This window comes from Sinocyclocheilus rhinocerous, unplaced genomic scaffold, assembly GCF_001515625.1.
Source record: "Sinocyclocheilus rhinocerous isolate Xijiao unplaced genomic scaffold, SAMN03320098_v1.1 scaffold1496, whole genome shotgun sequence".
NCBI classification, from domain to species: Eukaryota; Metazoa; Chordata; class Actinopteri; order Cypriniformes; family Cyprinidae; genus Sinocyclocheilus; species Sinocyclocheilus rhinocerous.
This window is the reverse complement of record NW_015644664.1, coordinates 321,179-346,028: the sequence shown is the minus strand read 5'-3', so window position 1 is coordinate 346,028 and position 24,850 is coordinate 321,179. Positions and strand designations below refer to the sequence as shown.

The window sequence follows — 24,850 nt, the reverse complement described above, 5'->3', positions numbered from 1 at the left end:
GATCTGTTTCCACCAGTACGTCCCCTATACTTTCATTTAGGACAGCGGCGAGCGCTTCAGTGGCGTTTCTCAGCAGCTGTTTGAGAGGAAGTGAGGTGTCCCACGTTCTCTCACCTCAATGTGTCCTGTGACATTTGTTAATGCCACGACTTTGTTCTGCGTTTCAGAATATTTGGAATGTCTTATTACCATTATGCATAAAGATTTAAAGGGATAGTTCACCCAAAAATGTAAATTCTGTCATCATTTACTCACTATCAAGTTGTTCCAAGCCTGCATGAGTTTCTTTCTTCTTTTGAACACAAAAGAAGATATTTTAAAGAATGCTGGTAACCAAAGAGTTGTTGGTCACCATTGACTTCCATAGTATTTTTTCCATATGGGGACCAACAACAGTTGCATATCTAACAGGAAGCCACAGAAAATGAGTTCAGCTGTGGTTTAGTGGTTAATGCATGAGCCATGTGGATGTTAGAGTTTGAGATACTTTGAGCCGTGGTGTATATTCAGACTCGCATTTGAATTTGGTCTTGGATCCGGTCCATATGATGTCCTGTCCTTTGTCACGTTCCCTGTAAATAAAAGCGACAAAAAGCAAACAAGAGGGGTTGAAACAAACTAAATTGAAGTTGGTTAGTAGTGTTATTTTAGAATCATTCAGATACTATTATAGATTTTATTAATATTTTGAATTAGGTTTTTAAAAAATTTTACTTAAAGTTTTAGTAATTTTGTCACGTGTTTGCAATTCTTAGCTTTTTAGTAGTATATTAATTTATTAATTTCTGGTATGTGTGTATTATATATATATATAATTTTATCACATAATTATATTATATTTCTTAAATTATATCACATAATTTCCTGTATTCTCTTAAATTCTCTCACATTCTCGCTAAAATAAAAGTCAGAAAGAAAAAAAGGTCAAACAAAATGAGCAAAATTACCCATTTTTGCCTTTAATAAATTAAGTGGCAAACACTTAAAAAATGTATTTCTGTCTTTGCATTCTGTCATCTAAACTCTCCTGTTTCTTCTTTAGCTGACTTATTATTGACTGAACAAAAGAATGCCATATTTAGATGACAGGTCTTTTAAAAGTGTGTCCCTCTCTCTCTCTCCACCATGCAATCATTCCTGACTGACATTCAATCAGGAAATTTAAACCAAAGCCTGAAGATCTTTCATTAGCAGCACCCTGCTTGCTTGGCTGCTCAGGTTCAGATGAGTGGGAGGGACAGGGGTCGGCGGGGCGGGCGGGGCCAGTGCTCCTCCATCAGGCCTCATCACACTCTTATTGGAGCAGTGGAGGAGCCGGTGACAGCCAATGGAGGGACAGAGAGATAGAGACACTGTAGTGCTTGTGACCCATGTCATAATGAAGTAGAATAGAAGTGCTTCCATTTAGTGGGAATGATGACAAAAATCAAGCACATTTTTGAGTAACTAATTAGGTCAGTTAATATAGTGTTTTTTTTCTTTTATGTACTGTACTGTACGTATGTATGTATGTATGTACGCTTACTTATTCAGGCTGTCAATTGTTAATCATTATTTGTGACCGATTTTTTTGCTCCCTCAGATTCCAGATTTTCAAATAGGTGTATCTCAGCCAAATATTGTCCTATCCTAACAAACCATACGTCAATGGAAAGCTTATTTATTCAGCTTTGAGATGGTGTATAAATCTCAATTTCAAAAAATGTACCCTTATGACTGGTTTTGTGGTCGAGGGTCACATTTAAAAAAACTAATGAAAAATAACTGCAATACCTAACCTGTACGTAAATTTAGTAATAAGGACATTCTCTAAAATCTTAATTTGGGACGTATACATGTTGTAGAAATATATTAATTGTATAAATATAAAATATATATGAATATAAAATTGTAATGAAATAATTAAATTAATTTTATTCAAATTATATTTGTGACCTATATTTTTTAAAAAGTAAAGAAATAAAAATAATTGTATTACATTTTATTTGTAACTTTTTAAAAATTAAAACATTTGATTTGAATTTGATTAAAATATGTGTGCAATTTTAATCATATATTCAAAATGGTAATCAAATGATTAAAATACTTTTTTAAAAATAATTACAAATAAATATTTAATTACTCATTAAAGAATATTTGCTGAGTAAAGCATGACATTTTAAGAAAAGTTTCTTATTGACATATATATGTATACACAATATATATTTTATATATTATAAAAAATAATTACAAATAAATATTTAATTACTCATTAAAGAATATTTGCTGAGTAAAGCATGACATTTTAAGAAAAGTTTCTTATTGACATATATATGTATACACAATATATATTTTATATATTATAATATTAATATAAAATAAATAAAATTGTTTTAATATAAATTTAGCTCCTCGGGTAGGATATTTGTGTATTTTTTACTGAAAAAAATGTAAAATATTCTTAAGAACACTTATTAAGAACTTTTTGTGCGTTTTCTAATTGACAGTAGAATTTTGTAGTAGTAGAAAAGGAGGAGTCCCAGTCTTTAGCCCCTCCCACTGCTCACTCTCCATCTGCCATCATTAGCAGACTCTAAAAAGCCTGACTTCCATCAGCGTCCGGTTCATGAGGGCATAGTACAGCGTGATCTGGTTCACCGTGAGCAGAGAGGAAACAGGAGCTGGTGTGCTGCAGCAGAAGCAGAGTTTCTGTGTTTGAGGTAGAGCCGTCTCAGAGGAGCACTTTGTTTACCAGCGAGAAGATCACCAATGTTTGTCAGTTTATGGACCACAAATGTTCATGACACAAATGGTGAAGGATCAGTTTATTACAGATGAGGCCTTAGTGACCATAAAGTGCTTTTGTAAACATTACATTTAATCGTTAAAAAAGGCATCTTTGATCTTTTAACAATGTTCTCTTGGATTTTACTTTCATTTACCCAAACGTGTTCTTTCAAAGAACATCTTTTGATATAGAGTATGACACAGCCGCTTCAAAAGCTTCGAATCAAGACCACAATTGCTGCAACTTTCCAGTCCTGAATTCTATTTGATTATGTTATACCATTGCGGTTGGGTTCAAAACATCCCAACCGCTGGGTCAAAACAACCCAATAGCTGGGTTTGTCCCTTTTTAACCCAGCGCTGGGTTATATTTAACCTAGCATTTTTTAGAGTGTAGCTAACTGGAAAAAAATCTGAATAAGTTGAACTATTAAAAATTATTACAACAAAAACTGAAAAAAATAAAAAAAATAAAGCTAAACAGAAATATTAAAAAAATTACAATCACTTAATACAATTGACTATAGCTTAACAAAATTAACTAAAACGGCATAAAAATAAATGGAAGTTAAACTGAAATATTTAAAAAATGACAAACACTTAATAAAGTTTACTAAAACTTAACATTTTTTAAACATTACATTTAATCGTTAAAAAAGGCATCTTTGATCTTTTAACAATGTTCTCTTGGATTTTACTTTCATTTACCCAAACGTGTTCTTTCAAAGAACGTCTTTTGATATAGAGTATGACACAGCCGCTTCAAAAGCTTCGAATCAAGACCACAATTGCTGCAACTTTCCAGTCCTGAATTCTATTTGATTATGTTATACCATTAAATATTTAATGCGTGGGTATATGAAAGCAAGGCATTTATCTGCATGAATTGCTCCTGTTTAGTCAAGGAAGTAATGTGCTTTAAGTAACATCTCTGTCATGCATACAAAAATTAACGCTCATTGGATTTTACTTTCATTTACCCAAACGTGTTCTTTCAAAGAACGTCTTTTGATATAGAGTATGACACAGCCGCTTCAAAAGCTTCGAATCAAGACCACAATTGCTGCAACTTTCCAGTCCTGAATTCTATTTGGTTATGTTATACCATTAAATATTTAATGCGTGGGTATATGAAAGCAAGGCATTTATCTGCATGAATCGCTCCTGTTTAGTCAAGGAAGTAATGTGCTTTAAGTAACATCTCTGTCATGCATACAAAAATTAACGCTAATCTCTCCGCCGCCTGGTTTCCAGCCAGGGCCCTGGAAGAGGTTTGTGGAGCAGTCAATGCGTCTCAGCACGAAAACAACACATAATACTTTACTGCAATGCTTTGATGTATCACTAATATTAAAGATTTAATTGCATTCGAATGTAAATTATACTGTAATGTCTACAGAAGATGAAACTGTCTAGTTGTCTAGTAACAGTCAGAGGAGAATAAAATGTAAATTCATGTTTAATAATATTTTATCATAAACATTAAATAAGTATATTTACATGTTTTATTTTATTTTTCAGATCTATTGGATTTTTCACACACTTTGTCTTGATAATCACAGGTCTGTGTTGTTACTTTAAGTATTTAATCGATCTTTATAATCTGTTTCAGAGGCCAGACGGTTGATGATAAACATGTTTTTGTGCTTGATCCGTATCTGGTGTCTCTCACTTCTGGTCAGTGTAAATGTTGACGTGGAGAATGTTCACACTGCTCTCTGAGCGCCTGCGGCGATACACTGGGAAAAGATTTAATTGGGCCTGTTAAGTATTAATTGACGTCACGTCAGCAGAGCCGTGCTTTGAACTGATTTAATAAATAGCCAAACTTCCGATGGCATGCTAATTATGGATTGTAATTAAGTTAAATGTCGAAATATATACATTATTTATTTATTTTGATACATTTTAACTTTTAACATTTTAAACTCTGATTATCAAGACAAAGTGGGACAAATCCACTATTTATTCATCTATTGATTATGATCAGAAAGAAACATTACCTGGTGTAACTGGCGTCATTTACATTTTGATATTGTTTAATCTTCTTGTTTTGGTTATGAAAAGCAAGGCATTTATCTGCATGAATTATATATATTATATATATATTTAATGCATTTATTTCTTTTGTTCCTAATCAGAAGTTGCAGAAATTTAGAGGGAAATTAATAAAAAATAGTAGCAGTGTTGTTATTGTTAATTAAACTTAAGCTATAAAAAATTGTTAATTTAAGGAAAGCTGAGATCAAATAAAATAAGTATTATGAAAAAAAAAAAAAAAAGAGAATATCCACTGGACGTAAACAACGTATGCTGTTCTGTGTCAGCTGCGTCACACGGATACGCTGTTTTCGTTCAGATCAAATCAAACGAACGTAGAAAACAGATCCGGCGTGATGCAGCTGACACAGAACAGCATACGCTGTTTACGTCCAGCTGATACTCTCCAAAATGGCGCTACAGGGTGACGCGTAGGAGACGAATTGTTGAATAAAGACGTTATTTTTTTTTTCTTTTGTGCACAAAAAGTATTCTCGTAGCTTCGTAAAATTATTTTTGGGTGAACTATCCCTTTAAATTAAAACTGAAATTAAAATAAATTAAAGCTAAATGGAAATGTATATATATATTAAAAAAAATGTAATAAAGCTTAACACATTTACTTAAACTCAAACTGAAAAAAAATAAAATAAAGCTAAACAGAAATATTAAAAAAATGGCCAGCATTTAACAAAAAAAAATTATTGAAAATATAAAAAATCAAATATGAATAAATAGTATAACTCTGTCTAGTAGTAAAAAAACTCTTCCATCAACTTTGGCAGTCCTCGCTGCGTGGTCTGAACAGTTACAGCACGCTGCTTTTGCATCTACCATATTTCCTGTGCTACACTGCAGACGTGTTGGGAGTGGCAGGCACTGGTAAATGAGAATGTCTTGCTGTTGCATGCGATTTATCAAAGTCTCCGTGCGCCGCAGCTCGGCACGCCGCAAGACTCTTGAACTCTATTTAGGGCACAGTTAGGTAAACCCACAGTGATCCTGGCTGTCATAGCTTATGACAAAAATCAATAGCCAAACCAGTGTGTCCAACAAAGGCCTGCCTGTGCAGCAGCGACTGCAGTGGAGATTACAGCGCTCGCATGACCTGCTTCGTTAGCGCGCCTGCGTGTGTGAAGGCTTTTTATGTGGGACACGAAAATCTTGCCTTTTCTCTCTCTCTCTCTCGCTCTCCCATTCCGCCTCTCTCTTTTTTAAAGCGTGGCATAAATCCGGGAGATGAAAATGTCATGGAGCAGGTTCATTTTGCAAAGAGGTTTTGATTGCCATGCGCGTGTAATTGATTGTTCCAAGGACAGGGGGAAATCTAGAAATGTCATAACAGCCTCTGCTTAGGTCTCTCCTGCTGCTAGACAATCAATGAGAAGTAAAAAGAGCTATCGATCGGCGCGTGGCAAAAACTGTAGCCTGAGACGGCAAGGAGATCCGTGGCCAAAGTGGCAGAGCGGCAGACCTGTCAACAGCGCCTCAGAATTAGAGGGTCTCCTGCGACGCTGGCGTTACCCAGACAGAAAGAAACATTACCTGGTGTAACTGGCGTCATTTACATTTTGATATTGTTTAATCTTCTTGTTTTGGTTATGAAAAGCAAGGCATTTATCTGCATGAATTATATATATTATATATATATTTAATGCATTTATTTCTTTTGTTCCTAATCAGAAGTTGCAGAAATTTAGAGGGAAATTAATAAAAAATAGTAGCAGTGTTGTTATTGTTAATTAAACTTAAGCTATAAAAAATTGTTAATTTAAGGAAAGCTGAGATGAATAAATAGTATAACTCTGTCTAGTAGTAAAAAAACTCTTCCATCAACTTTGGCAGTCCTCGCTGCGTGGTCTGAACAGTTACAGCACGCTGCTTTTGCATCTACCATATTTCCTGTGCTACACTGCAGACGTGTTGGGAGTGGCAGGCACTGGTAAATGAGAATGTCTTGCTGTTGCATGCGATTTATCAAAGTCTCCGTGCGCCGCAGCTCGGCACGCCGCAAGACTCTTGAACTCTATTTAGGGCACAGTTAGGTAAACCCACAGTGATCCTGGCTGTCATAGCTTATGACAAAAATCAATAGCCAAACCAGTGTGTCCAACAAAGGCCTGCCTGTGCAGCAGCGACTGCAGTGGAGATTACAGCGCTCGCATGACCTGCTTCGTTAGCGCGCCTGCGTGTGTGAAGGCTTTTTATGTGGGACACGAAAATCTTGCCTTTTCTCTCTCTCTCTCTCGCTCTCCCATTCCGCCTCTCTCTTTTTTAAAGCGTGGCATAAATCCGGGAGATGAAAATGTCATGGAGCAGGTTCATTTTGCAAAGAGGTTTTGATTGCCATGCGCGTGTAATTGATTGTTCCAAGGACAGGGGGAAATCTAGAAATGTCATAACAGCCTCTGCTTAGGTCTCTCCTGCTGCTAGACAATCAATGAGAAGTAAAAAGAGCTATCGATCGGCGCGTGGCAAAAACTGTAGCCTGAGACGGCAAGGAGATCCGTGGCCAAAGTGGCAGAGCGGCAGACCTGTCAACAGCGCCTCAGAATTAGAGGGTCTCCTGCGACGCTGGCGTTACCTTTCGCATATTCGCGGAGGGCCGGAGATGTTGCAGCTGTTCGCCCTCCCGAACCGATCGATGATAGAAATGTTACCGCTACGGGGGTAAATGTTTGATGACGTGCTGATAGAAACATTAGCATTAGGGCAGGCAGCGGGAAAAGTTCTTGCCTGAGTGTTGCGTTCGTTCCTTGAACTAATGCAAATCACACCCCTGACTGAACGCTGACTGACAGATTTACCCCCAACAGAACCTCACACGTCTCGAAGGGGATGATTAGCCCGCCAGAGTGGCACGCTAAAAGGATACGTCCAGCAAGAAAACCCCAACGCCTCGTAGAGCGCGTTTTTAACTCTTATTATTACTGTTCCCTCTGTATTAGTGGAGTTTTACAGCAATTTGTGCAGACGCTGTCTAATTCTGTTGCTGCAGTAGTGACCGACGCCGTATATGAATTATTGTTTATTGTTTTCATGCCATGTCATGTCCTTTTTAGCTTCTGCCATATTTGACTAGAATCTAGTATCTGTGGCATGAGTTTAATTGGACACATGGCCTCACCACATCAACATATAATCAAAACTATTTATTTTGCAATGCTATTAGTTGTAATTTTATTATAATTTTTTATTTTAATAATCGTAAATATTACATTTATTACATTATACTTGATCAGCTATAATACAATGTAAATGAGTAATCAGTCATTGGAAGAGAGGAATAAAAAAAAATATATATATTTTTTTTAAATAAAAGATCTAAGCTGTGTCCGAAATCGCTTACTCATTCACTAATCCCTATATAGAGCCGATCCTCCCTATACGCAAAATACGCAAGCTGCGTAGGGCCCCCGAAACACCAGGGGGCCCCCTTGCTCTCAAAGATGATTTAATTTTAGTTTCGTTTTTGAAATTGGCCAGCGGTTATGAACACATGAATGTTAATTTCTTTTAATGCGGTGCACTGTCGCCCTTTCAACGTAAAAATCAGTCGAATCATGTAATGTGAATGTCGAACAGTCATGCTCGAGACTAAAAAACGAGCTTTGTGGTTTCATTGATAGTATATTACTAATTTATTTTGTATTGCTTTGTTCATAATCATTAAATACTATTAAAATACTGTCAACAAAAATAAACACACATGAACACGTGTTCTTAATTGTATTTATTGTTTGTAGTATTTTGAAACTCTCCCGAGCACCGCTTTGCACTCATATAAGATGCCAATGGCGACCGTTAATTTTACATAAGAATGAATACGCTACCAACGGACATTAAATATCCACCAAATGCTATCATCTTTTTTGTAAATTAACAAAGATGCCACCTCAGTAAATTAATAAAATATTAAACTGAGTTAATGCCTACATAATATATTTTAATATAAATTAAAATATTAAATATAAAAAAAATATATAAATATAAAACAGAAATACTAAAGATGTAAACGTCGTCTCTCATTCAAACTCTCCCGCTCTCTCTTCCAGCTCGTCCAAGAAAAAAACATCGTCTTATATTCGGGTCAATACGGTATTTATAATACAATTTATAGAATATTTTATAATGTTTGATTATAATAAATAGCTACCAGATTTTTTTTTTTTTTTTTTAAGAATTTATCTTGGTAATCAAAGTTTGACTTTTTATTTTAAGTATATAAGATATATTTAATCTCACTTTATAATACATTTAAGAGGTGGAAATATTTTCGCTTGATGCAGATTTGGTATTTTTCACTTTGTCATTATTTGTTTTTATTTACTATTAATTAGCTTTTTCTTTTTTTCTTTTTTACCGAAACAGATGTGTGACCTGCTGGGGGTCGTGACCTTCTAGTCTTGACAGGTTGTAGCTGTGGTGCTCATGTGGGTAATGCAGGTTTTTGTCTTGCTGGCGACCCCCCGAAAACTTCCTGATACTTTTTACTACATCTATCAAAAAGCCAGAAAATGAAAAATAAGCCTAAACTTAATATATTCCAAATGAAAAGTGCAAAAGTTACATCTTACTTGTGTCATTTCTATTTTTCTGTATTGGTTTTAAAAGCTGCTTCAATCAAGAGTTGAACACAGACGTCTGATGGATCCTCATTTTGAAGCGCTGTATTAAATTACACACGCATATTATATTTCTCAATGCTTTTTTTTTTTTAACTTTTTCGCTTCTTTTTTAATATCGCACTCTTTCAACTGTCTTTCTTAAACTCCTAAAAAAAGACCCATATAACTTCATTTTAGGTGCATGAAATTTCAAGCCAGCACATTTTTTTTCACAAGTACATTAAAACGACTGTGCCAGAGGAAATGATACAGATTACACTCACTTTGATCCATCAAAGTGCAAAATCAGTAACTCATTACAGTTTTTGTAGGTTTAGAATATGGTTCATCAAAACGTCTGACACCATTGTGCAAAAAAATAAAACTGGAAATACATCACTGTCTCTTTTACAATTAAAAAACGTTTTTGTTCCAGCCTTTGATCACACTTACAGTAATAAGAACTGACTCTTAAGAAAAAAACATAATAATACCGCTACTGTATATACGAATCAGATGTGAAAAGCGCATTTAATGCTAGCGTTTCTCTTCGCTCTTCTGCAACCATTTGGCTGGGAATCAGGCAGCTCTTTGAAATCCAGCTGCCGCTGTCTTATGCCAGGAGTCTTTCCCAACGGATTAATGTTATAAACACTTAGTGGCTGATTTATGATGGACACCTTCGGTTTTTTGACCTCTGAATATCCCTGTCTGAAGATATAAATTCGTTGTGACACAGATTGGAGGGTTTACAGAAGTTTATGACATGCTAAATCTCTGCACAGGCGTGGCAGTGCCTTATTTTGTAAGCCTAGTTGGACCGAAGGCTGTTTTCATTGCTCTGATATAGCGCAGAAAGCCCAACGATGGCGCGCAGGCCTGCGGCGGACGAGCCTGGCTTCTTTGAGAGGTTAAATGAATGAGGTGCCATGCACGCGCGATTACGAAAGGCATTCATGTATGCACTGCTTCGACCAAATCAAAATAATGCATATTGAATATTACTGAAATGAATACAAATAGCCCACGTCAGGGATCAAATTATGCTTTGGTTGTTCTATTGGCTCAGACATCAATAACAGAACAGGGGGGTGGGATTCGACTGCTGTTGGCCTGCTAGCGTGGCCGCGTCCTAGCAGTGGATTATGGGAAAGGCTGGTGTATCTCATGTCTGTGGGAGTGGTGTCCTTGTGTTTGATCTTGTTCTCCGAAATCCTGCCGCTTGGCTGGGATCACAAGCTGGCTAACACGAGCTCCCTGTTACAAATGGGTAAGGAAGGGAAATGTAACCATTCATGAAGGGATTTCGGAGAGATCTGGGCCTGGAAGGTTAACATGTGCCCGTGGTATTGTGTATTAATGTGTATCCCAGATGCTCAGACGATGGAGAAATTGGAGCCCAGGGAACAGTGACTGCAATAATGCCAGCCACATCAGTTTATGAAATGGGTGCCTTTTCCAGCTTGATAGGGGTTTTAAAGGAAATCTATTAATTGTTTTAGCAGACAAATAATATTCAAACTAAATTCATATATTTCAATATTGAAGAAATTCATTTTATTTAGCAAGGATGTGTTAAATTGATCAAAAGTGACAGTAAAGTCAATGTTACAAAAGATTTCTCGTTTAAATAAATTCTTTTGAACTTTCTATTCATCAAAGAATCCTGAAAATTTAAATGTATCATGATTTACACAAAAATAGTAAGTAGACCAACTTTTGCAGCATTGATAATAATAATAATAATTGTTTCCTGAGCAGCAAATCAGCATATTAGAATGATTTCTGACTGTTTTACAGTTTAATTTGGCATTGCAGAAGAATTAGATTCTGGTGTGTCTAGAAACATCCACTTAACAATTACACATTTTTAAATTTAGTATATGAAGTCAAATGGCACCTATTTTGCAGAATGACCCAACCTTCTAGAATGAAAGAAAACTGCTTAATTTAATCGCCATACAAAAATAATAGGCAACACTGTCTTAGTCAGGTAATTTTATGCATAGCAATAGAGTGTCAAAATAAAATTAATATGTCAAAATACTGTAAAATTAGCAAGTATTTTGTTTAGATTGTCTTGAAGTGTAAGAACACAGTTGCCAGGCTGAGTGGATCTAGCAGCATGTCCAAGTAATGAAACATGCATTAAAGCATTTTAATTGCTCTGAATGAGACACTCCTCAGACCTGTCCTGTTTTTATATTAGGTTGAAGAGTATTACAATGTTCACTAAAATGCAGTGTGGTTGACTAATGCATGTTTAATTTAACCGTCTATCTTTCATCCGCAGTCCAAATAGCAGTTGATTGATTCCTCCAGGTGTACGGTGTCATGGTTACTTTGCTTGTTTAGATTGTAACTATCGTAAAAATCTCAAAGATATGCAGAAACATGCCAGTCACTGAAGAAAATAAATAAATCACATTGCACCATGATGTATTTCGTTGTAACAGAACAAGGATTGTGCAATAGTGCACAGGAAGACAGGGTTAATTTCAGTCTCCATATTTAATATTTTTGGATCCCACACATCCTGTAAATCATCGAAAGCTCAGCAAATACTGTTGTCCGTCATGATGCCAGTCGACTGGTTGAGTGATTTACAAACCGTTGAGACACCATCCACACAATCTCACTCCTTTTGTCAAAACAATATATACACATTGCAATACATAAAACATGATTCTACTCTTGGAAACCGCTAGTGCATGAGCACATTTTGGGATGCAATCGTCCGTCGGAGTCAGTCATTTGAGAAATCTTCATTGCGGAAGATCAAGGTCGTGGCACGTCGGGAAGCTTTCGTATGGGCACCCCCTGTTGGAGGGACCCCATTCTTTAGGTTTGTTTGGAGAGGCTAAATCCCAGCTCCATCTTTATCCATTTGCTGACATCGGTTCACCTCCAGGCTTACTCCTGAGGCACCTTTGAAATATTGATAAAAAGTCTTATTTTCAGAATCCAAAGGCACAGGATATGGCGAGGGCTACACAGCGTAGCACTTTTAGCCCTCCTATTTGAGAGTTGCTCTCATTGAGCATCACCAGCTCAGAAAAATATTAACCACATGAAAGGCAAGTGCCTGGCCCGGGCTGTTAGGTCCTATGTATATTTAACTGAGCAGATCTGCGTGTAATAGCACTTGAAATTCAAAGTGCTATCCAAATATGTGTTCATAAAATATAGATGATCTTGATTTTTCTTAACCGGGGCGATTGATGTAATTGACGGCCTTGGATATATTTTATTAAGTGAATAATACAGTACGGTTTAAGAAGTGATGAAAGATTTAGGAAATGATTTTGAATCTAGTCAATAGTGGTTAATTTTGTAGCAAATATTCAGCAGGGATCAGAAGGATGCCAGGTTGCATTTAACTATTTTTAGGTTAACTGCATTTATGCGGTCTTATGATGTTTTTGCCTCATTCTGAATGAGAATGATTGACAGTAAATAAAAACTTTCCAGACATTGTGAACCCACTTTTTAACCGTTTAATCTTTAAAAGTGAAATATATCTTCAGATCAAGTTTATCGCACACAGGGCTCTTTTAGATTAGGTTTTGAGATGTGTAGGAATCAACTAGGCTCCTATCAAATAGTTTTACAACTAGACTATTGCGATAATGCTCATCACCTTTTACTCTGTTGGTGTAAACAGATGAAACCTTTGGAAAACTAAGTCAGTGACTTATGAATCACACATGCTGCCAAATTGCCCACTATTACAAGGAGAAGATTACAGGCACACAAGCTTCTGTGAGAAAGGATTACAATGCTACACTTGAAGAAGGATGACAGTACTTCAGACAATATTTCTAATAATAAATGACATCAACTTCATTTTTGTATTCTCTTGTTTTTCCCTTAAACCTTTGTTGCTCAAAAATATATTGTATATATGCCTAAAAGACATTCAAATTTGTTTTGTTTGTACAGTTATAACTAGGGTTGTTTTTTAATACATTTATATGTAATTATTAAAAAAGGCTTGTGCAACTGTAACATACTAATGCACAAACTGAAGGACATTCATCTAAAGCCTTTGAATTATCTGCATTTGAGGTCTTTTCTCATGAAATATTGATATATGTGATTATTTGTGACTCATCTGATTAATCACTGTATCATGTAATTAATTTGATTACATTTCATTTGACAGCCCTAATAACGCCACTCTCTGTTTGTTCTGTTTTCAGCATATGAGCCAGATGATGATGTTGGTGTCCAAGAGTCGATCACAGGGGAGGAGGGCGAAAATGAAATGCAGGCCGAGGATGAGAATTCTGAGAGGCCCACTTCCAAGGACAAAGAAGACAAAGACATAGACAACAAAAGCAGCTACAGCTTCCAGAACTCTCCGGTCAGTGTCCTCTCCAACCAGGAGGTTGAGCTGGAATCCCGTCTGAGCGATGGCAGTGACAGACTGTCTGACTTTAAGACCTCACCACCAGGAAGTCAGAAGGACACAGAGAGCCAGGGCTCGAAACTGAAGGATGACATGCACAGTAGCCTGGAGAAAATGAGGGCTGCTTATGCCAACTTCCTTTCAGACTCCTACTGGTCAAAGATTGGACTAGATTTGAAGGTTGCTAACGCTCGCAGCAAAGCAAATTGTGACAGCACCAACGGGAGCACCAAGAGCGAGTTTGACTGGCACCAGGACGCACTTTCAAAAACCCTGCAGCAAACGCTGTCCCCGAAACCTGTGTCAAAGCCTAATCTATTCAGCTCTGTCCACCTGTACAGGCAAAGTAGCAAAGCGTGCGGTGCGGTCTTTACGGGAGCCAGCCGTTTCCGCTGCAAAGACTGCAGTGCGGCGTATGACACCCTGGTAGAGTTGACTATACACATGAACAAGAGTGGCCACTACCAGGATGACAACCACAACAGACAAAACATCGCCTCCACTTCATCATCCAAGAACCGAAAGAGGAGCCTTCAAGACATGGAAGGCAAAGAAGATGCACAAAAAGTGCTGAAGTGTATGTTCTGTGGCCACTCTTTCGATTCTCTGCAAGACCTGAGTGTCCACATGATCAAAACGAAGCATTACCAGAAAGTGCCTTTGAAAGAACCTATTCCAGTTATCACTCCCAAATTAGTCCCACCAGCAAAAAAACGTGCATTTGAAGCCACAAGGCCTTGTTCGCCCGACTCCACCACAGGGGCTTCGGGTTACAGTGAGGCACAAAGGTCGTCTGGCCTCGCCAACGCTCCCAACAACCGCTACGGCTATCAGAACGGTGCTAGTTACACATGGCAGTTTGAGACATGCAAATCTCAGATCCTGAAGTGCATGGAGTGCGGAAGCTCCCACGATACGCTCCAGCAGCTCACCACTCACATGATGGTCACCGGCCACTTCATTAAAGTGACAAATTCAGCCTCCAAGAAAGGCAAACAGCTAGCCCTCGATCCTCTAGCAATAGAGAAAATGCAGACACTTGCTGAGCCAGCAGTGAACGAACTTGAAGAAGAAAAAGTTTCTCCGAAGAGCACAGCATCTGGTGACTCTGAGAGGGCTACTCCGAGGGATATGTCACCAGACAAAGCTGACAAGAATGGAGACAAGGAAGAAAAACAAGATGAGGAGGACCAGAAGTCCACTGACGCCGGTTTCAAGTACCCGTACTTGCGAGAAGAAGACCTTGAGCAGGGGTCCAGTGGAGGCGGTGACATTCTCAAGTCTTTAGCAAACACGGTGGCTTCGGCAATCAATAAAGCTCAAACAGGGACCCCCAGCTGGAGCGCTTACCCCAGCATTCATGCGGCCTATCAGCTATCAGGGGTGATTAAGACTGCCTCCTTCTCCTCTTCCCCTCCCATCCAGCTCAAGCAGAATCTCAACCACAAGCACAGAGCCATCGCACCCAAGGGGAAGTTCTATCAGGGACTTCGGGGACTTGAAAGTTTCCAGGGACATCACAATTCGGCCATCAAAAAGGAGAGGGGTGGCGCATCTGATGGCAAAGAGAGCCAGAGCAGTAGGTTTGATCTGTTGGAGAATGATGACAGTGATTGTCAGGATGATTCCTCCTCCTCTTCAAAGCTGGATGCAGACTGTGTAAGTGAAGAGAATGACACAATCAAAGGGAAGTTGAGCCCAGCTTTCTCTGACAGAGGGAACCCGTCACCTAGCCCCCCTGCCAGCAACGGGCACAGCAGTTCTTCAGAGCTTGTCAGCGACTCCCAGGAAGTCTTTAGCATAAGCCCTCTAAGCGCACTACAGTCTGTCTTGAACAATCATTTGGGTAAAGCAAACAAGCCCAGGCCCGAAAGCATCCTCTCCCATCGCACACAATCCATCTTTTCAGAACTGAATAGAGGTTTAGAGAAACCAGTTTCAGCACTCTCAGCATCTGCTGCCATCAGGCCCAGCAATAGCTTCATGTACACAAATGACGACCAGCCAATAGACTTGACAAAACACAAACACAACAAACCAAACGCTTCCCTCTTATTGCAGTCCTCCACTCCCGTGCCCAAGAAACATGCGCTGTCTGACATTGCTGACATGGTGAAGGTTCTTCCAAAAGCCACAACCCCAAAGCCCTCAATGCCAGCGAGAGTGCCTGCCATGAAGCTGGAGACCGACGTGCGACGATTCGAAGACGTCTCCAGCGAAATGTACTCGGTTCACAAGCGTAAAGGCAGACAGTCCAACTGGAACCCCCAGCATCTGCTCATCCTTCAAGCCCAGTTCGCCTCTAGCCTTTTTCAGACTTCGGAGGGCAAGTATCTCCTCTCAGACCTCGGGCCTCAGGAGAGGATGCACATCTCCAAGTTCACCGGGCTTTCCATGACCACCATCAGCCACTGGCTCGCCAACGTCAAGTACCAGCTTAGGAAAACGGGAGGGACCAAGTTTTTGAAGAACATGGACACTGGCCATCCGATCTTCTACTGCAATGACTGTGCATCGCAATTCAGAACGCCCTCTGCGTTTATATCCCACCTGGAGAACCACCTGGGTTTCCAAATCAAGGACATGAACAAACTACCCATAGAACATCCGACTAAAGTAACAGAGCCCGAACTTTCAAAGGCGCTCAATGTCCGGCTGACGGATTTGCAGATCACAGAGGAGGAATCTGACTCAAAGTTCAAATGCAAGCTTTGCAGTCGGACATTTGCCAGCAATCACGCGGTCAAACTTCACTTGAGTAAAACTCACAGTAAATCCCCCGAGAATCATTCACAGTTTGTGGAAATGGACAAAGAGTAGCTTTGTTGATTTTTACTACTTGTAGTTATCTTGTTGGTAAATAACTGTAATTGCTCTGCTTTTATAAAACACGGGTCAAAGTTTTTTTTTTTTTCTGTCCATTTTTTTCCATAATGTTTCAAGTAGCATTACGTAGAATGCTTAAACTTCAACTTCAGAGTCAACATTTCATCATATTGAGGACTAAATGGACACACTGGCTGGGTTAGAATGAAGTGTACTGTTAGAAAATAAATGATCATAAAAAGATTAAGAATACATTGACGTAAGTCTTTGCACCCTGTTCAAATGCACCACCAGTAATGAAATGTATTACTGCTTGAGACATAAATGCTGATGTTTGCATGCAATAGCTCTGGCTATGACTACTATTTATTTGTATGATATGGCAAGTTTTAACTGTATTACGTTTAACAACAAATTGATCGATGCATTAACTGTAATTTGCAGATCTGATCATGCACTTGTGTGAACACACAGGTGCTCAGACAGGTAGCCATACACACATTAAAAACATTTACTGAAATGTACAGTATATTTGCTCTGTAAAATGTTTGTGTCGCAACGATAGAACAGACAAGCACTTTAATAAAAGTTTAATCACATTTAGGCGCAGATTCAGTGTGTGGGCTTACAGATTTGGACAGGTTTGACACGAGGAAGTCTCACATTAATGTATATTTAGCATCGTAGAAAAAAGTGTCTCATCAGAAAATGCTTAGTGAGACAAAAGAACACTGCACCTTTTATACCAATATTAATAAAGCATTAACATTTTCTAACTGTCTACAAGTCTTCACTTCAAATCCATTATTATTGACTGGAACAAAGCAAAATCAATGTTTTAAAAAAAAAAAAATTCTTTCAGTATGTTCCTTCTTTCTAGAAAATTGTTTTGATTATATTTACCATGTAGGTAGGTGTTTTTTTTTTTGTTTGTTTTTTTAAAGAAGTGAACAATAAAACCAGGTAGCTTTCTACCAATGGTTGAACTGTTCTCAAGACATTTTTTCAAATAAATGTCAGGTCGGGGCAGGTTGTCACATGTGTTATAAATGTACACGATTTATTAAGTACAGTATGTACTATTTACATTTTTGCTCTTTCATGATTTTTTAAAAATAGTTTTATTGTTAATTAAAGGCTGTTCAATGTCAGATTGCACCCCACACAACAAACAGTATTCTTAATGAAATGTTGTTTGTTTGTTTTTTCTGGGAAAGGGTGAAATTATTCAGTTTTCATTGTTTTTGTAGCCAAGACTACATAAATCGTGAAATATTCATTGGAGTAATAAGACAACTAGCCCCATTCTCACCTATAACATTTAACCCTGATGATGTCACTCGGCTATCAAGAATCGCTTATGATACACCTCAGCTTCCAAATATGAAAAATTATAATTACCCTCTGAACTTGCAACATTTTATGCGATTTCCTTCCTTTTTTTTAGCAATCAAGCCACCAATTACCACTCCCCATCGTATCTGTTTTATAACAGGAAAGTGACATTTGATAGTAAATGGGAGAAAGCACCTGGTGATTTGCGCATCCTGACACCGGCGTGCCCTCCATTGTTGGAAATGAGCAGGCAATCACGATAGCTCATCAGATGACTCCTAATGCAGTTAAAGTATTCCGCAATAATTCCTCCTTGCATTTATAATTACAGCCATAGAGTGCACACCTCAGTGCACAGATTAAAGCCATAAATTATTTAGCGCCTTGCCTCACCGATGGATTCCTGATTCCCTCCGTTGAGCCATTATGCTTCAGAATACCAACTTCCTTTAAATGGAAGCCCGAGGATGATTTAAGATAGGCTGAACAATATGACAAAATGAACGCAATATTCCGGTCATTTGTGTTTCTTAATTAAAATTGAGAGTGTGCCTCTGAAGTGTCTCGTCAAATGAAAGCGTGCCACGGCTGCGGTAACTCACAATTGAGTCATTTAGCCTTTGCGGTTAATGGCGAAATTTGAAACGACCCTGCCACTGGATGGGCACGTGTGACGGGGAGCATTTGAAATGGTTTTCGAGGTAGCCGCTCAATGTCAGAGATTCACATTAAGGGCCTGGATCCTTTTCGTCATTGTAATCAGGGGGAGGAAATTAGCTGTTTCTAATATTAATTCAGAACAATAATTCAAAGTCATTTGAGATTTATTGCCACATTAAAGGCGAGCGCCAATCGGATACACAATCGGGTTTAAACAACCCCGCAATTAATTAACTGTGTCTCTTATGTTTATACAGGATGGCAGTGGAAAAAAAATAAAAGCAACACCGCATGCTAAAAGAACAATAGGATGAGAGTAAATGAACAAGCGATTATGCTGATTATTACATTACTGTCCTGATAAATATTGCTGGGCAATTACCAAAGGCCTTTTTTAAGATCTGGGATGTGTCTCATTTCACTCCCTACTTCTCCATAATGTAAATCTGTATATCGCGAACATAAATTTGATCATTATAGACGACTTGCAGTAAGAAAACAACATTTCTGGTCCTGTACTGCATAAGTGAGTACTTGCTACTAAACTAGTGAGCGTATTGAGACACACCCCTGGTTATCGACTTCCACATCGCTGAATGCTTATGGACCCCTGCATTCTCTGTCATTTCAAAGTCTTAGTCATTTAGAAGGAAGATTTTTTGCAAAACACATCTACATAGACAGAGCTTTCCCCTGAATGCCTAATCCAGCAAATGTGCTTGTACCGTCTTCTCCGGGCCCGTGTGGATCATCTTGTCAGACAGCCACTTGAGAAGTGTCAGTCCTCTGCCTAATTAAGTCACAGCGGTGGAAAAGGGCCGTGTGCATCCAGACACTGATTTTAAACCACACAGAAATAACGCATTTTAAGCGCACTAACTGGACTGAAAATAAACTCAAATTTGTGGGTAAAAATGTCAGAGAGTCGTTAAGTGTCACATGTCAAATGAACAGCAAAATAATGGGGGACCCTGGAGTGAAATGACTTGTGTTGGAACATTTCCACAGTTTTCTACTCTTAAGAGACGGGTTAAAAAGTGAGCACGTCGTTTAACCTGGGACGCCAATTATTTATGAATTAGTTTGCGAATTTTTATCAAAACGCTATGCTTGCACAGTATGGCAGAGAATGTCTCTGGATAATCTTATACATCAGACGTCCTTAAAATGTATTATCATTATTCTTTATTAAATATTAGCATACTTTGACATGGCATAAGACTGCAACTAAATGCTCCCAAATTTGATAAAAACAAATAGATAAGATTTTGCCACAATCTATATTGGTTTCTTCAAACATCATCTCGTCAGAGCATGCGCCAGCATTTAAATCACAGCACAAGCCGTAATATCTGATTTGTGAAAGTATGATTCTTTCTAACTCCGTCACTGAATCACGAGTCATATTTCGATTATGTTTGATTGGTAATGGACTGTTTTCGTAGACTGTGATGACGCAGTTCCATAGCTAATATTAACATTGTAAATCTGGCAACGTTTTTTTTTTAATATATTTGCATTTAAGAAAAATGAATATACATTTATAACTCTCACTCTAAAAAATGCTGGGTTGTTTCAACCCAACATTGGGTCAAATATGGACTAACCCAAGCTGTTGGGTTAAATTTTTCAATTACATTTTTAACCCACAAGTTGGGTTAGTCCATATTTGACCCAAAGTTGGGTTGAAACAACCCAGCATTTTTTTAGAGTGTATAGTTAGTGTTAAATCTCTCAATATTTATTTTCATTAATTTATTTTTTATTTTATTCATTAATTTATGAAACATTTATAGAAATTATATTGTGTTTTTTATTCTTTTTATTTTATTTTTTGCTTTCTAGTGCAAATGGGAACACACTGACTGTCAGTTTACTTACTGATTATTCATATGACAACATGTAATTAAAGATACATACAGTATTCACAATAGAGTATTTAAGGAACATTTACGTTCCAATGTTTAAATGTTTTGTAAAATAAAATAAAAAAGTGATAAATTGATAACTATACACTAACTTTTTATTATTAGCAGTTTCATTGTTCAATTTCAGTGTTGTTTTGACATGCTGTTCCAGACCATGATTCTCATTACTGGGAAAAAAATAAATAAATCTTGACAATCACTGCATGCTCATAAATCCATACGGAAATGTGCGGTCACATCGTAACTTCCTTTTAGATTTTACAGGCTTTCCAGAGCTGTTTACATGAATGCAGTCTGTATCGGGACGGCGGGTTTGGGCAGGGCATATGGGCTGTGTTTTGAGCTTTGGGTCAGTGAACCTCCAGCTATGTTTACAGGATGAGGGGGAAAGCTGAATCCTGATGGAGTCACAGCTAATTCATATCTCCATGAGTGACAGATAACCTGAGGGCTACCGGCCTGACAGCAGGACCCATTACATCCTCCTGGCTCGCGTGCTCACAGATGGCCTGCACGTGACTGCTGGAGTTGGCACACACACTCGCTCATGCACGCATTAGCTCAGATATACACATGCCAATAGACAAGACTGTCAAAATAGATTGAGATGTACCAACAACAGTAACCCGAGGCCTTTTGGGCTCCATTTAATAGAAACACATAACTGATGTTCCATTTTTCCACTGTCAGCATCAGGAACGCCACTGATAATGGCAATTCATAAGCAATAGATGCATGCTCACATTTATACAGCACTGACATGCTTTATTCATGCACATATCACAGTCTGCATCAGTCTTACATCACATAAAGCTGCTGATATACTGTTTGAGAGTGTTCAGAGACAGTATAAAGAGGAGACGAATGAATGGGAGAAACTGCAATGCCAGTCATCAGCCATTCTCAATGTGCATGAATGTTAGCTGGCCCAACCTGACAGAAAGCCAACACAACCTGTTAATGGTTTAATTGTCTTTGAACTAATACTGCAAAACTGTTAAATAATTTAAGTCATTCAAGAAATTATTTTAAAAATATATATTTTTTTAAGATTGATTTTTTTTTAAAGATTGTAATTTTGCCACAAAATACCCACGACATGAAGGTATAGTAAAAAATAAATACTGAAGTTAAAATTTAAAGTAATATATTTGTTACAGATAGACAGACAGATAGAAAGAATACATACTCCTTAAATTTCCTAAAATATTAAATGACAATAATAAATAATATTAACAAAACAAACTTACTTGTGTTATCTTTGACTAATATTTAAATTAGTTTGATGATCTGAAACATTAAAGTGTGACAAACATGCAAAAAAATAAGAAATCAGGAAGGGGGCCAATACTTTTTCACACCACTGTATATATATATATATTTAAATATTTATTATATAATATATACAGTATAACCTAACTCCTAAATTTCAACTTATGAAAATGATACTGAAATAATTTTTGTATTTTTTTCCATTGTTGTTTTTAAAAGTATCTTTTTGATTCTTTTAAAAAGTGAAGTTCCAAAATAATAGAAAATTATGAAACTTTATGTAAAAAATGTGTCCTGCATTTTTCATGTCACTACTGTATGTTTTAGTCCATTGGCTGTGATTTTAACTACACCGCTAAATTTATGATCAGGAAATATTCCTGTGTCCCCCCTCTCTCATAGCTACAAGGTGTGAGAAGGTGGGTCTCATCATTTTGAGGTAAATGTGTTCAAAAGTCTTGAAAAATCTGTGTGTAACTTTAAGGAACGTCATTATCGAACACCTTTTTTCTGCAATTAAGCACACTTTTTTGGGAGTTATTCTATAACATTTAGTTTTTATATGTGTATCACTGTTCAGAACTGTGCTAGCTAACCATGTGCTGATTAGCATCTTTGAGCTAGGTTCAAAAGTATCTAAAATTGTCACTACCGAAACGGTTATGTGTTTCCGAGCCGACAGAAGCTGTACTTTACTGGAAATAGCTGCCGGAGGAACTGGCAAGATGGCTGCTGACTGTTCTGAATCGCTTCGGGATGGTATCACCGTACAATCGCCCTACAATGGCCAATCTGCCGTGGTTGTGTTGGGATGGCACACGGGGCCGAGACTGCTGTCTGTGGCAATAGGCCACATTTGGCACATTTCTGCTTTGCTAGCTAGCAACAGCTGGAGCGAGCAGTCGGACGGTCGTCAGGAATCAGCATGGCAGCCGTGATTGTGCTGACACCGGCACAGGGCCTGGCCAGGAGATCAGTGCCCAATGAAAATGTGTGATTTGTTGCTTTTAGATTTGGGTGATGTCAGCTCCAATTTGAGGAGGCTCTCCGGCCCTCGGGCGAGTCGCTGGGACACGACCACATACTGATGAAGTGCTGGCAATCGGGACCCAGTTCTTTCATCCGGGCCGTAATGGAGGCCTAAACCATTGCGCACTCTCTCATTCTGATGTGCTATTGGCATTCGCTCACCTTTGAAGAGAAAAATGAAAGAGTGCCATTGAACCCATACATCTCTAGGCATTGTAGAAGTAGCTTGCAATGAGCAGCTTGATTATAGTTTTACACGCAGACGTCGTGAATACAAGAGGTCAGGAAAAAGGTCTAAATAATCACATGTATGTTGGTGAATCTTTCCAAATGTTGTGATTATAAGAGGTTTTGCTGGAGTTATTAGTATTGAATGTGAAATTGGCTGCGGTACAAAGAAGTGTAATGAGACGCTATCATCACTTTGATTTAAGACTGGGACGTCTGTCTTTATGCTGTCTGTTTTTTACCTTGCATGCACCTTTGTTCAAGAAGTACGCTTCAGATGTGCAAATCAGGAACTGGCAGACTAGGAATTCTGAGATAAATTTCAATTATATCTATTGTAAATTAAAGAGATGTGGTTAGACCAGTGGTTCTCAAACTTTTTTGGTCGCGCCCCCCTTTAAACCTATAAAAAAATCTGGCGCCCCCACCTCAGACTACCAAATAATTTCACTAAACATTATGAAAAATTAATGTTTTTTTTAATAAAAAGAGAAAAAAAAAACTACAGGGGAAAAAACACCTGCATCACTTGAAACATTGAAAAATAGCATAGAGAGAATAGAATAATATTATTATTCTCTTTGTTATTTTTTTTATTTATTTTTGTGGGTTTGCTGTCCGCTAAGGCATGGGACACACACAGGCCTTTCCTCCTCACCAACAAAATTAACACCGTGTCTACACCGGACGCGAGTGGCAAAATACAGTAGAACCCATTATAATCAGTGACGTCTACACTGGATACGGAGTGGCGCAACGCGACACGACAAATCCCCGATATTAAACGGATGCCTTGTTCTATTTATGACGTACTGACACAAAGTTAAAATGATTAGTGTAGAGCTGTTGCGGCGCGACACGACAACTGTCGCGTCCGGTGTAGACACGGTGAGTGAAGCCGAGAGCAAGATATGTCTCGTCATATTTTCTGCATTTAGCTTTTGAATTACCAGCACCTGCCTGGGTCTGTGCGACTTCATCTATGGTTTTTGTCTTCCCTTTCACACATCGATCCATCTCCCATTCATAAGCTACGTCCTTTGGCTGTTTACTGTTTTAATTATTTTATTTTTTCTGCTGATTGCCCGCACCCCCCCCCCTGCAATACTCGTGTGTCCCCCCTGGCGGGCGCGCCCCACACTTTGAGAACCACTGGGTTAGTCTAACCATGATTTGTTATAGAAATAAAATAAAAGGTTTGATGCAGGGTTGGGTAAAATTTGTCATTCCAATTTTTTTCACAGGATGTTAAATTAAAATTTGAACTGAACTTACAGGATGAGGAATTTATTGAAATAAGCAAATTTTGAGAAATAATTCAAACAAAAAAAAATTTATTACTATTATTACTATTACTATTATAATTAATCTTTCAATTTTACCTCCTTAAATTCTAAATCAATTTAAAATTATGCATATTTGCCTTTTGGAAAATATTGAAAAACTTTAATCCCATGAAATGAATAAAACAAAACAAAACAACAAAACCCCACCTGTGAACATGATCATGTTTATTGGTAATTCATGCTGAAAAGGTTAATTTAAATGTTAAAATGTATTTTTTAATTATAATTATGTAATTTAAAACTACACTTACAGCTCTTTGAAAATAATAAAATTTTAACTCCTCAAATATGTTAAAAAATATATATTTTTAATTTAAATAAAAAAATTACACTTACGGTTCTTTAAAGTTAATTAAATTTTAACTCCTCAAATTCGATTTACAATTACGCATTCTGTTTGCC

At 37.7% G+C, this 24,850-nt stretch overlaps 1 protein-coding gene across 1 annotated transcript in view; it reads left to right on the top strand.

Moving 5' to 3' along the window:
- The window catches only part of tshz2 (teashirt zinc finger homeobox 2), a 57,307-nt gene extending 40,475 nt beyond the window's left edge, over positions 1 to 16,832 (top strand). The window contains exon 2 of the mRNA XM_016576609.1: positions 13,616 to 16,832. Within this exon, the coding sequence (XP_016432095.1) occupies positions 13,616 to 16,644 (3,029 nt within the window). The 3' untranslated portion in view covers positions 16,645 to 16,832. The remainder of the gene's footprint in view (positions 1 to 13,615) is intronic.
- The last annotated feature ends 8,018 nt before the right edge of the window (positions 16,833 to 24,850 follow it).